Raw genomic sequence first — 13,023 nt, forward strand, 5'->3', positions numbered from 1 at the left:
ACCAAACCTCAATTCTACTCAAAAATAATCAGAAAATAGAATTAACTGAAAAAGTACGAAACCACTGTGTAATAATTGACACAGAACTTAGCCTCAAACACATATCACTAAAAGTCAAAGAAGAATACGCCAAACATGGTTCTCAGGAAATTAAAAACTTTACTAACATTGACAAACTTTAGAACAGTCTTACAAGCACTAATATTTGCTAGCACAGATTACTGAAACGCCCTTCTCCTAGGATTACCATACACAACAGTTACACCACTCCAAATACTGCAAAACTCTGCTGCAAGAATACTTACTGGTAAAAAAAAAAAAAAAAAAATCATATTACTGAAACTCTAGCAAAACTACACTGGCTACCCATCGAATACAGAGTTCAATACAAAACACTTTGCACAATACATAAATTAATTCACGACGAAAAAGCAGAATGGCTGAACACAGCACTACATGTTCATGTCCCACATAGAAACCTCAGATCTGCTAACAAATCACTCCTAACCATCCCTTCGGTTAAAACAGCAAGACTGACCCAAGTTAGAGAACAGGCTCTATCCTTAGCTGGACCAATACTGTGGAACACCATGCCCTTAGAAATTAGACTACAGAGAGATTTTAAACTATTCAAAATAAAGTTTAAAAACCTGGCTTTTCAAGCAAGCCTTTTACAAAGAGAGCGGTGAATAGTGGAATATGAAATCTGGCAGCAGAACATCAGAACACAACACCTTTCTGCTCAGTAATTGTTTTATTAAAACAAAACATACACTCCGATAGTTATATGTGCAATTAAAACTGAGAAACATAGAAAAAGGACAAGATTTTTAACCTTTTGCAAATAGTCTTTATTATGAAACTATGTTACTGGACTTTGGCACTTCCTATAGATAGTATTAACTTATGCATTTTCCAAAGATGTATATATGTGCCTGACTGTAAACCATTGTGATGGTATACTACTTAACGACGGTATATAAAAGATTTTAAATAAATAAACCCACAGCTGCTGCACTTTTTGCAGCTGTGAATCCACTGTGGAATTTGTTTTGTTTTTTTTAGGTTTGTTAGTTTGTAAATTTCTTTTCATGAAGTTCACACACGTGCATTCTTCGTAAGGAAATACAAAGTGTTAGATTGATGACATGGTTTGCATTTAAACTAACATGTTGCATTTCCACGGCACTAAACAAGATGTACATAAACAAGACCTGTTCTGCATTATTCAGTGTCTTTAACAAAAAATGTGAAAGTTTTGAAATATAATTTTTTATCTTATTAGCTGCATTTGAGCCTGTCATTGGGTGCAGGTGGAGAAGAATCGAACAAAGAACAAGAAATTCTCGCTATCCATTCTGTGAACCTTCTGTTAAAAAGTATTGGTGCTACTCTTACTGATGTCGATGACTTAATCTTCAAGTAAGTTGATGTAAATAACTTCTGCATTGCCCATTGATGGCATTGAACCATTATTTGAGGACACTTATACTGTTATCCTCACACTCTCACCAAACACTTAGCGCTATCCAATAACCTCTTACCTTATTCCTACCGATAGTGGATTTTTCTAGCCTCCATGTGTTAACTAGGGATGTGAATCGTTTTTCAACGATTAAAATTATCGTCCGATAATGTTAATATCGTCTTAAATCGTTATAGAACACGATACAATAGAAATTCTAACGATTTATCGTTAAAAATCGTTAAATCGTGTTAGTGCGCACTAACGGGAGTTAGTGCGCACTAACTCGATTTAGTGCGCACTAACTGAAAATGATACAAATAAACACTTTCCAGGTCACTGAAGGTCAGTTAGGAATGAATATGTGTTCCTATTGGCTGGCTGCCCTCTTATCTATTGATGTTACCAAGGTTACCACTGAGGTGATGGTTGGGGGGATGGGAAATGGAACTGGAAACTAACGAACACCAACAGAAAATGAAACAAAGTGTTCACACTTCCCAGGTCAGTAAAGGTCACTTAGGAATGAATATGTATGTATGTATTCCTATTGGCTGGCTGTGCTCTTATCTATTGATGTTACCAAGGCTAACACTGAGGTAATGGTTGGGGGGATGTGAAATGGAAACAGTTGGAAGCTTGACAAAAAAAGTAATGTAATGATCAGCACTCACGTGACTAGAACTTGTTTGTTTATTATTTTTGTTAGCAGGCACCTGAAATGCTAGTGCATGTTGAATTTGCCAATAACTGTGCATTTTAGAAAGGTGGTCCTGGCTGGAACTGTACACAGTTCAAATATATGTAATTGATTGTTGGTAAGTGTATTTTTTAAGTAGCCACACTGGCACAAGTATGTTTACTTTTCCTCCTACTTAACTCACTAGCTCAGCTTTGTAAGAAGGGCTTCTCTGCTTGTGTGTTGTTTTTGTTTGGTGTGAGGAGAGCAGAAACATCAGATCTTTATTCAATCTACTACAGTCATCTCTTACAGTGCCCTATCCCTATTAATACCAGGAGTGTTGTGATCTTCCTGCACACAGTGCCCTAACCCTGATACCAGTCTGAGACAGCTCCCTCCCTGCATTACTAGTGAGAGGCTGGCTTCACAGACAGGGGGGAGCTGCCTGACCCTCACTCCTGACTTCCCCCATGTCCCAGCTAGTGAATGGTGTGTGGGTGAGGGGGGGGGGGTGGAGGATGGTGAAGTCTGAGACAGCTCCCTCCCTGCATTACTAGTGAGAGGCTGGCTTCACAGACAGGGGGGAGCTGCCTGACCCTCACTCCTGACTTCCCCCATGTCCCAGCTAGTGAATGGTGTGTGGGTGAGGGGGGGGGGGGGGAGGAGGATGGTGAAGTCTGAGACAGCTCCCTCCCTGCATTACTAGTGAGAGGCTGGCTTCACAGACAGGTGGGAGCTGCCTGACCCTCACTCCTGACTTCCCCCATGTCCCAGCTAGTGAATGGTGTGTGGGTGAGGGGGGGGGGAGGATGGTGAAGTCTGAGACAGCCCCCTCCCTGCATTACTAGTGAGAGGCTGGCTTCACAGACAGGGGGAGCTGCCTGACCCTCACTCCTGACTTCCCCCATGTCCCAGCTAGTGAATGGTGTGTGGGTGAGGGGGGGGGGAGGATGGTGAAGTCTGAGACAGCTCCCTCCCTGCATTACTAGTGAGAGGCTGGCTTCACAGACAGGGGGGAGCTGCCTGACCCTCACTCCTGACTTTCCCCCATGTCCCAGCTAGTGAATGGTGTGTGGGTGAGGGGGGGGGGGGAGGATGGTGAAGTCTGAGACAGCTCCCTCCCTGCATTACTAGTGAGAGGCTGGCTTCACAGACAGGGGGGAGCTGCCTGACCCTCACTCCTGACTTCCCCCATGTCCCAGCTAGTGAATGGTGTGTGGGTGAGGGGGGGGGGAGGATGGTGAAGTCTGAGACAGCTCCCTCCCTGCATTACTAGTGAGAGGCTGGCTTCACAGACAGGGGGGAGCTGCCTGACCCTCACTCCTGACTTCCCCCATGTCCCAGCTAGTGAATTGTGTGTGGGTGAGGGGGGGGGGGAGGATGGTGAAGTCTGAGACAGCTCCCTCCCTGCATTACTAGTGAGAGGCTGGCTTCACAGACAGGGGGGAGCTGCCTGACCCTCACTCAAGCAGAGAAGCCCTTCTTACAAAGCTGAGCTAGTGAGTTAAGTAGGAGGAAAAGTAAACATACTTGTGCCAGTGTGGCTACTTAAAAAATACACTTACCAACAATCAATTACATATATTTGAACTGTGTACAGTTCCAGCCAGGACCATCTTTCTAAAATGCACAGTGATTGGCAAATTCAACATGCACGTGTCTGCTAACAAAAATAATAAACAAAGAAGTTCTAGTCACGTGAGTGCTGATCATCACATGTCAAGCTTCCAACTGTTTCCATTTCACATCCCCCCAACCATTACCTCAGTGGTAACCTTGGTAACATCAATAGATAAGAGCATAGCCAGCCAATAGGAATACATATTCATTCCTAAGTGACCTTTACTGACCTGGGAAGTGTGAACACTTTGTTTCATTTTCTGCTGGTGTTCATGAGTTTCCAGTTCCATTTCCCATCCCCCCAACCATCACCTCAGTGGTAACCTTGGTAACATCAATAGATAAGAGGGCTGCCAGCCAATAGGAACACATATTCATTCCTAACTGACCTTCAGTGACCTGGAAAGTGTCTATTTGTATCATTTTGAGTTAGTGAGCACTAACTCGAGTTAGTGCGCACTAACTCGGAGTTAGTGCGCACTAACTCGGAGTTAGTGCGCACTAACTCGGAGTTAGTGCGCACTAACTCGGAGTTAGTGCGCACTAACTCCGAGTTAGTGCGCACTAACTCCGAGTTAGTGCGCACTAATCGGAAAAAACGATTTTTAACGATTTTTCAACGAAATAATCGTGCCAAACACGATTTTCTTCTCCTGCCACACGATTTCTATCGTTAAGACGATATGGAAAACGATTCACATCTCTAGTGTTAACCTCACACAAAATGGGCCTAGTTTCTTGTGTTTGTAGAGAGTAATTTTCAAAGGCATTTCTGTGATAAAAAATGGTACATGGAAATGCCTATTCAATGTGGGGCAGATTTTAAATACTTGCGCGAGCGCGTACTTTTGTTCGCGCAGCAGGCTCGAACAAAAGTACGCTGGATTTTATAAGATACGCGCGTATCTTATAAAATCCGGGGTTGGCGCGCGCAAGGGGGTGCACATTTGTGCAACCTTCGCGCGCCGAGCCCAGCGCGCGCTGCCTGTTCCCTCCGAGGCCGCTCCGATTTTGGAGCGGCCTCGGAGGGAACGCTGCGCCCCGCCCCCTAAACGCCGCGTCATCCCGCCACGCCCCCGACAGGAAGCCCCGGGGCTCTGTGTGCGCTGGCGGCCTATGCAAAATAGGCGCCGGCGCGCGCAGGGGTTTTAAAATCTGCCCCTATGTGTATAAATTTACTTGGGTATTGCCTATATATGCCCAAGTTTACCCACAGTGAGCAAAGGTGGAGGGAGGATTGAATTGGGGGGGGGGGGGGGAGCAGTTTGCACTTAAACAAACATATATAGAAACATAGAAATGACGGCAGAAGAAGACCGAATGGCCCATCCAGTCTGCCCAGCAAGCCTCACACATTTTTTCTCTCATTCTTATCTGTTACTCTTAGCTCCTTGTTCTATTCCCCTTCCACCCCCACCATTAATGTAGAGAGCAGTGATGGAGCTGCATGCAAGTGAAATATCTAGCTTGATTAGTTAGGGGTAGTAGGGGCAGTAACTGCCGCGATAAGCAAGCTACACCCATGCTTATTTGTTTTACCTAGACTATGTTGTACAGCTCTTGTTGGTTTTTTTTTTTCTTCTCCCCTGCTGTAGAAGCAGAGAGCCATGCTGGATATACATTGAAAGTGAAGTATCAGGCACATTTGGTTTGGGGTAGTAACCGCCGTAACAAGCCAGCTACTCCTCGCTTTGTGATTGCGAATCCTTTTTTTCTTCACCCCTGTCGTTGAAGCTATGCAGGATATGCGTGAAGCATCAGTTTTTTGTTTTTTTTTTCCCCCTGCCGTTGTTTGTTGTTTGTTTGTTAATTTTTTTTTTCCCCTGCCGTTGAAGCAGAGAGCTATGCTGGAAATGCGTGATGTATCAGTCTTTCTCCCATGCCGATGCAGCAGAGAACCATGCTGGATATGCATGGAAAGTGAAGTATCAGGCACATTTGGTTTGGGGTAGTAACCGCCGTAACAAGCCAGCTACTCCCCGCGTTTTGAGTGCGAACCCTTTTTCTTCTCCCTTGCCGTTGTAGCAGAGAGCTCTGCTGGATGTGTGAAGTATCAGTTATTCTTCTCCCCTGTCATTGAAGCAGAGAGCTATGCTGTATATGCATTGAAAGTGAAGTATCAGGCATATTTGGTTTGGGGTAGTAACCGCCGTAACAAGCCAGCTACTCCCCTCTTTGTGAGTGCAAATCCTTTTTTCCATTACCTCTTGCTGTTGAAGCTTAGAGCGATGTAGGAGTCACAGTAAGCATGTGTATGTTTATTTAATAAGGGTATTGTGTCAATAGCCATCATTCTGGCGAGTCACCCACTCTTCATTGGCGGCCTCTTGACTTTATGGATCTGCAGTGTTTATCCCACGCCCCTTTGAAGTCTTTCACAGTTCTGGTCTTCACCACTTCCTCCGGAAGGGCATTCCAGGCATCTACCACCCTCTCCGTGAAGAAATACTTCCTGACATTGGTTCTGAATCTTCCTCCCTGGAGCCTCAAATCATGACCCCTGGTTCTGCTGATTATTTTCCTACGGAAGAGGTTTGTCGTTGTTTTTGGATCATTAAAACCTTTCAAGTATCTGAAAGTCTGTATCATATCACCTCTGCTCCTCCTCTCCTCCAGGGTGTACATATTTAGATTCTTCAATCTCTCCTCGTACGTCATCCTATGAAGATCCTCCACCTTCCTGGTCGCCCTTCTCTGTACCGCTTCCATCTTGTCTTTGTCTTTTTGTAGATACGGTTTCCAGAACTGAACACAGTACTCCAGGTGAGGCCTCACCAAGGACCTGTACAAGGGAATAATCACTTCCCTTTTCTTACTCGATATTCCTCTCTCTATGCAGCCCAGCATTCTTCTGGCTTTTGCTATTGCCTTGTCGCATTGTTTTGCTGTCTTCACATCATTAGACACTATCACCCCAAGGTCCCTCTCCTGCTCCGTGCACATCAGCCTTTCCCCCCCCATCGAGTACAGTTCATTCGGATTTCCACTCCCCATATGCATGACTTTGCACTTCTTGGCATTGAATCTCAGCTGCCATATCTTCGACCACTCTTCCAGTTTCCTTAGATCCCGTCTCATTCTCTCCACTCCTTCCGGCGTGTCCACTCTGTTGCAGATCTTAGTGTCATCCGCAAAAAGACAAACCTTACCTTCTATCCCGTCCGCAATGTCGCTCACAAAGATATTGAACAGGACCGGTCCCAACACCGATCCTTGCGGCACACCACTTAAAACCGCTCTCTCTTCAGAGAAGGCTCCATTTACCATCACACATTGTTTTCTGTCCGTCAACCAATTTGCAATCCAGGTCACCACCTCGGCACTCACTCCCAAGCTTCTCGTTTTATTCACCAGTCTCCTGTGCGGAACCGTATCAAAAGCTTTGCTGAAATCCAAGTAGATGACATCCAGTGCTCTTCCCTGATCCAATTCCTTGGTTACCCAGTCAAAAAAGTCAATCAAATTTGTCCGACAGGATCTTCCCCTGGTGAATCCATGCTGCCTCTGGTCCATCAATTCTCCAGACTGTAGATAGTTCACTATTCTCTCTTTCAGCAGTGACTCCATTACTTTTCCCACCACCGAAGTGAGGCTAACCGGTCTGTAGTTGCCTGCCTCTTCCCTGTTCCCACTCAAAACTTTCTGCACACAAAACTTTCCCACTCAAAACTTTCTGCACACAAAACTTTCCCACTCAAAACTTTCTGCACACGCACTAGCAGGTGTAATTGTGTTTTGGTGGGGTAATTTTCAAAGCAGAATTGATCTGCGTAAGTTTGTTTTGAAAATTGGTGTAATTTATGCACACATTTAATTTAAAATGTGTTGATGCAATGAGTAAGTTAATATTAAGTACAAGTGGCTGTCAGAGTTAGCAGCACTTAGAATTAAGCAGAGTTTTAAATTATATTGGGGGCAGGAGGGGGAATACGTGCCCAATCAACATTTTTTATTCATATAGGGATGAGGATCAACTACTGTGTACCTGCTGTTTGTTGATTTTTTTTTTTGGATGTTTTGTTATCTGGCTAAGTTTAGGTCTTAGAGTTTTGCAACCAAAATTAGTTGAATAACTGTATCTTGCTAACATTGATATTCCATGCTAGCCTGATAAAGCCATAATCCTAGAATGTCCCTACGCTGCCTCTCTTTATCTGACTAAATTTTAAGGGGGTCATGACTTACAGATTTAAAATTTAATAGCTTGATGGGGTGGGAAATGCAAGCCTTGGTGTTTGTCCAACTAACGTCAAATGTCAGCTGAACATAGCCTTTTGAATATTGTCCTTGTTTTCTGAAATACTTAATGTCTTTCTATGCAGGTTACTCCCATGCAAGTGTATTACTGCTATTTTGAGTTGTAACTTTCATGCCATGCTTTTTTGGAACCCTGATACATAAAAACATAAGGAATACCATTCTAGTTCAAGCCAGGGAAGAGTTGACCTTTGGCTCAGGTGTCTTGAGAGAAGCATTGGCAGTGTCCCAGCAAGATGGAGGGTCTGGTCTGGCTGGATGAAGAGCAAACATAAATGTGGATTTCTGTTAATTTTCTTTCCTTGAGTTCAGCCAGACCAGCAGAGCTTTACTGTGATTGGCTTAGTTCTACCTGTTTGAGTTCACATGTTGGTTTCCTAGTTTAGGAGGCCCAAGTCATATGATGTTCCTTGAGAGTCCCCTAGTTGAGTGGGAGTGGGGAACGAATGTAGGGAGTGTTGGACAGTGTTTAGTTTGTTACATTGAATACTAACAGGCTGAGGTCAGCCCAGAACCCTAAAAGGGGTGACATTAGTAAACCTGTTCTGTCTCCATCTACTGATAGGGAAGCATAAACCTATGCTTCTGGACAAGTCTGGCTGAACTCCAAGAAAGTAAATTAATAAGTAAGACCAAATTTCTCATTTTTGCAAATGACCGAAATATCTGCAACAGAGCGGACATATCTGAGAGAATAGACAGAATGAAAAGTGATCTAAAAATGCTTGAAGTAGTCAAAAGCTTGGCAGTTAAGATCTGATGTGAAAAAATAGTCATGCATTTGGAGTGCAGAAATCTGAGGGAGCAGTACACGTTAGGAGTTGAAGAGCTGATGTGCACTAACCAGGTGATAGACCTCAGGATGATAGTGTCTGATGATCTCAAGGTAGTGAAAAAGTGTGATACGACAGTAGCCAGAGCCAAGAGATGCTTGGATGTATATGGAGAAGTATGAACAGCAGAAAAAAATGAGGTGATTGTCTCTGTCTCTGTACAGGTCATTGGCAAGGCCTCAACTAGAATACTGTGTTTAGTTATGCAAGTTTTATTTCAAAAAGGCTAGAGGGTTATAGTGGTTTAGATAGAGACAACCAAAAAGGCATGGGGACTGCATTGAAAGCCATATGAGATGAGACTGAAGGACCTACATATGTATTCCCTAGAGCAGAGGAGAGTCATGAGTGATGTGATACAGAGACATTTAAATACCTGAAAGGAATTAATGGCGCACAAGAGACAAACCTGCTTCAACAGAGAGGAAGTTGCAGAACTAGAGTTCATGATGTGCAGCTCCAAGGGGAAAGACTCAGGAGAAATACAGGAAATATTTTTCCACAAAAAGAGAATAGTGGATACCTGAGTTGGTAGTGGAGACAAAAATGGTAGCAGAATTGAGGATAAGCATAGAGGAGCTATAGTGGCAAGAGGATGGAGGAGTGTATTGGGATAACCTGCACAAAAGAGCAGTTACAGCCTAAACAGCAGTGATATGACTTTATTAGGGCTCAAAGAAAGCATGGGAAGGCCATTATTATGATGACACTGGGCTTTTCCATGTCTGGAACAGATATTATTTATTATTATTTAAGACTTTTATATACCGACTTTCTTGATACAAATCAAATCAACTCAGTTTACATCGAACTAAGCAGTTAACCATAACCAATTAACAAAAGATAAAATTTGATGAAGCATAAAGTTACATTATAACAAGGGAGCAGAAACTGGGGATAGGAAAATAAAGGGGGGAGAACAGAGATAGTTTACTATATACAGGTGGGGTTGTGGGAGGGAGGCAAGGAGTCAATTTCGTTATGATGTATTAGCGAGTCTTAGTGCTAATTTAAATATGGTGGAGATGGGAACAGATCTGAGTCATGCTATTGGACTAGGAACAGGAAAAGGCTCGACCGAAAAGCCATGTCTTGAGTTTCTTTTTAAAAGTTAGGAGACAGGTTTCCTGCCTGAGGTCCGGGGGCATGGAGTTCCAAATGGAGGGACCTGTTGTTGAAAATGCCCGGTCTCTGATGTTTGAGTGGTGCACCACTTTGATAGGGGGAACGTGTAAGGATCCTTTGTAGGCTTCCCTTAAGGGTCTGGCTGTAGAGTGAAGTTTGAGAGGGTGTAGCAGGTCAAGAGGCGTCTGGTGGTGAATGTGTTTGTGAATAATAGTAAGTGATTTATGTAGAATCCTAAAGTTTACTGGGAGCCAATGGAGATCTTTTAATATGGGCGAGATGTGTTCTCTCCGATTAGTATTTGTCAGGATTCTCGCCGCCGCATTTTGAAGCAGCTGGAGGGGTTTTATTGTAGTTGCAGGAAGACCTTGTAAGATGGAGTTGCAGTAAGAGAACAGGATGGCTTGGAGGACCGATCTGAAATCATGATAGAAGAGAAGCGGCTTGAGTTTTTTGAGAACCTGTAGCTTGTAGAAGCACTCCTTCGTGGTGTGGTTTATAAATTTCTTTAGACTCAGGTGACTATTATGACTCCAAGGTCTCTTGCGTGGGAAATTTGTGTGTTGGTGTGTAGCTTTTGATGGAAGGCACTACCTTCTGGGGTGATGAGCAGGAGTTCTGTCTTGTTAGTGTTAAGCACCAGGTTGAGGCTTGAGAGGTAGAGGTTGATCGTTTGCAAGTGAGAATTCCATATTTTGAGGGCTGAATCCAGTGAGTTAGATATGGGGATTAAAATTTGAACGTCGTCTGCATATATGTAGAACTTCAGATTTAATTTTGAGAGTAAATGGCAGAGAGGGAGTAGGTAGATATTGAACAGAGTGGGCGATAATGAGGATCCTTGGGGGACTCCGAATGGGGAGTTAGTGCGAGGAGATTCTTTGTTATTGATTTTTACCTTGTAGCCTCTGTTGCTAAGGAAAGAGTCGAACCATCTGAGGGCGGGTCCTGCGACTCCTATGTCTGATAACCGGTTTATAAGGGTAGTATGATTTTAGGTGGGTAAGAGATTGGGTAGATAAAAGGTTATTCTCAACTAGGTAGATTGGATGGGGCCATTTTTGTTCAGTATCTACTGTCATTTATTATGTCACTATGGTGGTTTTCATAAGTTGGCAGAAAGTGCAGCAGTTGCAATGTAAGCTGGAAAAATGGTATGTGTTAAAGTAAGGTTTAAATTGCAGTGATAGATTTGTGCAACAAAGCACAACTTAGGGGAAATTTTAAATGGTTAACTTGTAGTGGTTTATAGTAACGACTATAAAAGATCTTACTACCAGAAATCATCCATGTAAAGTAAACCAATTTATGAAAAGGATACAGATGTACCTAGTAGACCTGTCTATATCTAGAATAATGTAATCAAGCACACAATGCCAAGCCAATATTTAATTTAGGGATGTAACTATTTTAAAAGTTAACTGTTTAAATGATGGATATTAAAACAATTAATCATTTAAACATTAAAGGTAAAGAGCAGTGTCTGGCCTGCAGCTGCTGAGTCCCCAGACATGCTCACATGTCTGGGGAAAGTGGCCCAGCTGGCCCCAATGTGGGTGCAACCCAAGGAGCCATGCAGCCATCTGGAAAAGGGCAAACCCAGAAGTTAGCCGGTATTTGCTGAAGTCAGGTGCAAGCCCAACCCACTTCTGCCTGTCCCTGCAGCAGATAGTGCCCTCTAATTTTAAATGGACTAAATAGTAAGACTGCTTACCCTGTTACCTGTCTGGTGAATATTTTACATCCCTAATTTAACACTGAAATATATTTACTATCTACTCAAAATAAAAATATATATACTACTACTCTTATGTGTCCTGTATCAAATATGTATTCATGCACACTGAAAAATATCATGCACATAAAGGGATTTTAAGAGTTGGTTATTGTTACAAATGCATGCCAATTAGAGTGAAAGTACTTTAAGTTACAATACAATGTGGGGTTGTTTTTTTTTAATGTTTTAATCTTGCCCTTTACTTTCCGTTAGACTTGCTTGCTTTGAAGTGAGATATCAGTTTTACAAGAGGGATCAGCTAATGAGGATCGTTGTTAGACATTACAGTGAGCAAGTAAGTACAGTAAACTTAAAGTACCACTTACAAAGTTTAAAAGTATTCTGTAAATATCTTCCCAGACCTTGGTGATGGCAGAATTAACCATTTTTGAATGACAGGCTGCTATGTGACACAAGTTACATGTCCTTGTTGGAACATTTGGAGAACTTTCCATATAAAACTTTTGAGCATACACAGAAGGGCTCCAGCACAACACTGGATCAGCTCCCAGTTCAGATCAATTTTGTCTGTTTTTAGGGAAGAGCATCTCACCAGATCTCTGCTGTGTGGTGTGTTTGGGTTTTTTTTAAACCATGTCAGTTTTGTTTTAGGAGATGTTTCTCATTTTTCTTTTTTTTTTCCTCTTTGTTTCTATAGTGAGACATTTCAGTTCCTTTCAAAGTCCTCCTTTTTTGTGTTTCACTCTGACAATTGTGGCAGGCCCTCTGCTTTGCTAACAATATCAAGTTAGGTCTGAGGTCCTCCTAATGTTGTTCTTTTTCTTCGACTCCATGTTTTTCTTTCAAATTTGATTGTTTTATGCCGGAAGATATCTACGAAGCAGTCTGCTTTCATACCTCCATTGAAACTACTTGATATCAGAGACATTAAAATTGCTTACCTGTAATGTTAATCTTCTATTGACAAGAGTTCGGTGGAGTCGCACAGCCTGTCTTTTTCTTTGTGTGAGAGGAGTTTATTTTCATTTTCCATCTTTGCTCACCATCAGACTGACTGGCAGTTGATCTAGTTTCCTGGGTCTCTTCCAGCATATACTCAGACTTTATGTAGCCATGTTTGTGTTGTGTGAGTTGCTGCCATTGGCAAAACAAAGTTCACATGTAAGCAACATCATTTTGATTAATAACTGTCAAAAATCTACTTTAGGTAATGCTCTCTATCTGATGGCTTATATTTTAATGTGTATGGTCCTCTTACTTTCAGTTCCTGTTGTCTCTTAAACTCTTTGATGTTTGGAAAAAG

General features: G+C 42.6%; 1 protein-coding gene across 4 annotated transcripts in view; it reads left to right on the forward strand.

The window, feature by feature from the left end:
* Positions 1 to 13,023, forward strand: part of VPS13C (vacuolar protein sorting 13 homolog C) — a 483,673-nt gene that overhangs the window by 388,628 nt on the left and 82,022 nt on the right. For all 4 annotated transcript variants that reach the window (XM_029575527.1, XM_029575524.1, XM_029575525.1 and 1 more), the window contains 2 exons: positions 1,286 to 1,422; positions 11,973 to 12,054. In XM_029575527.1, the coding sequence (XP_029431387.1) occupies positions 1,286 to 1,422; positions 11,973 to 12,054 (219 nt within the window). The remainder of the gene's footprint in view (positions 1 to 1,285; positions 1,423 to 11,972; positions 12,055 to 13,023) is intronic.

This window comes from Rhinatrema bivittatum, chromosome 13, assembly GCF_901001135.1.
Source record: "Rhinatrema bivittatum chromosome 13, aRhiBiv1.1, whole genome shotgun sequence".
Taxonomy (NCBI): Eukaryota; Metazoa; Chordata; class Amphibia; order Gymnophiona; family Rhinatrematidae; genus Rhinatrema; species Rhinatrema bivittatum.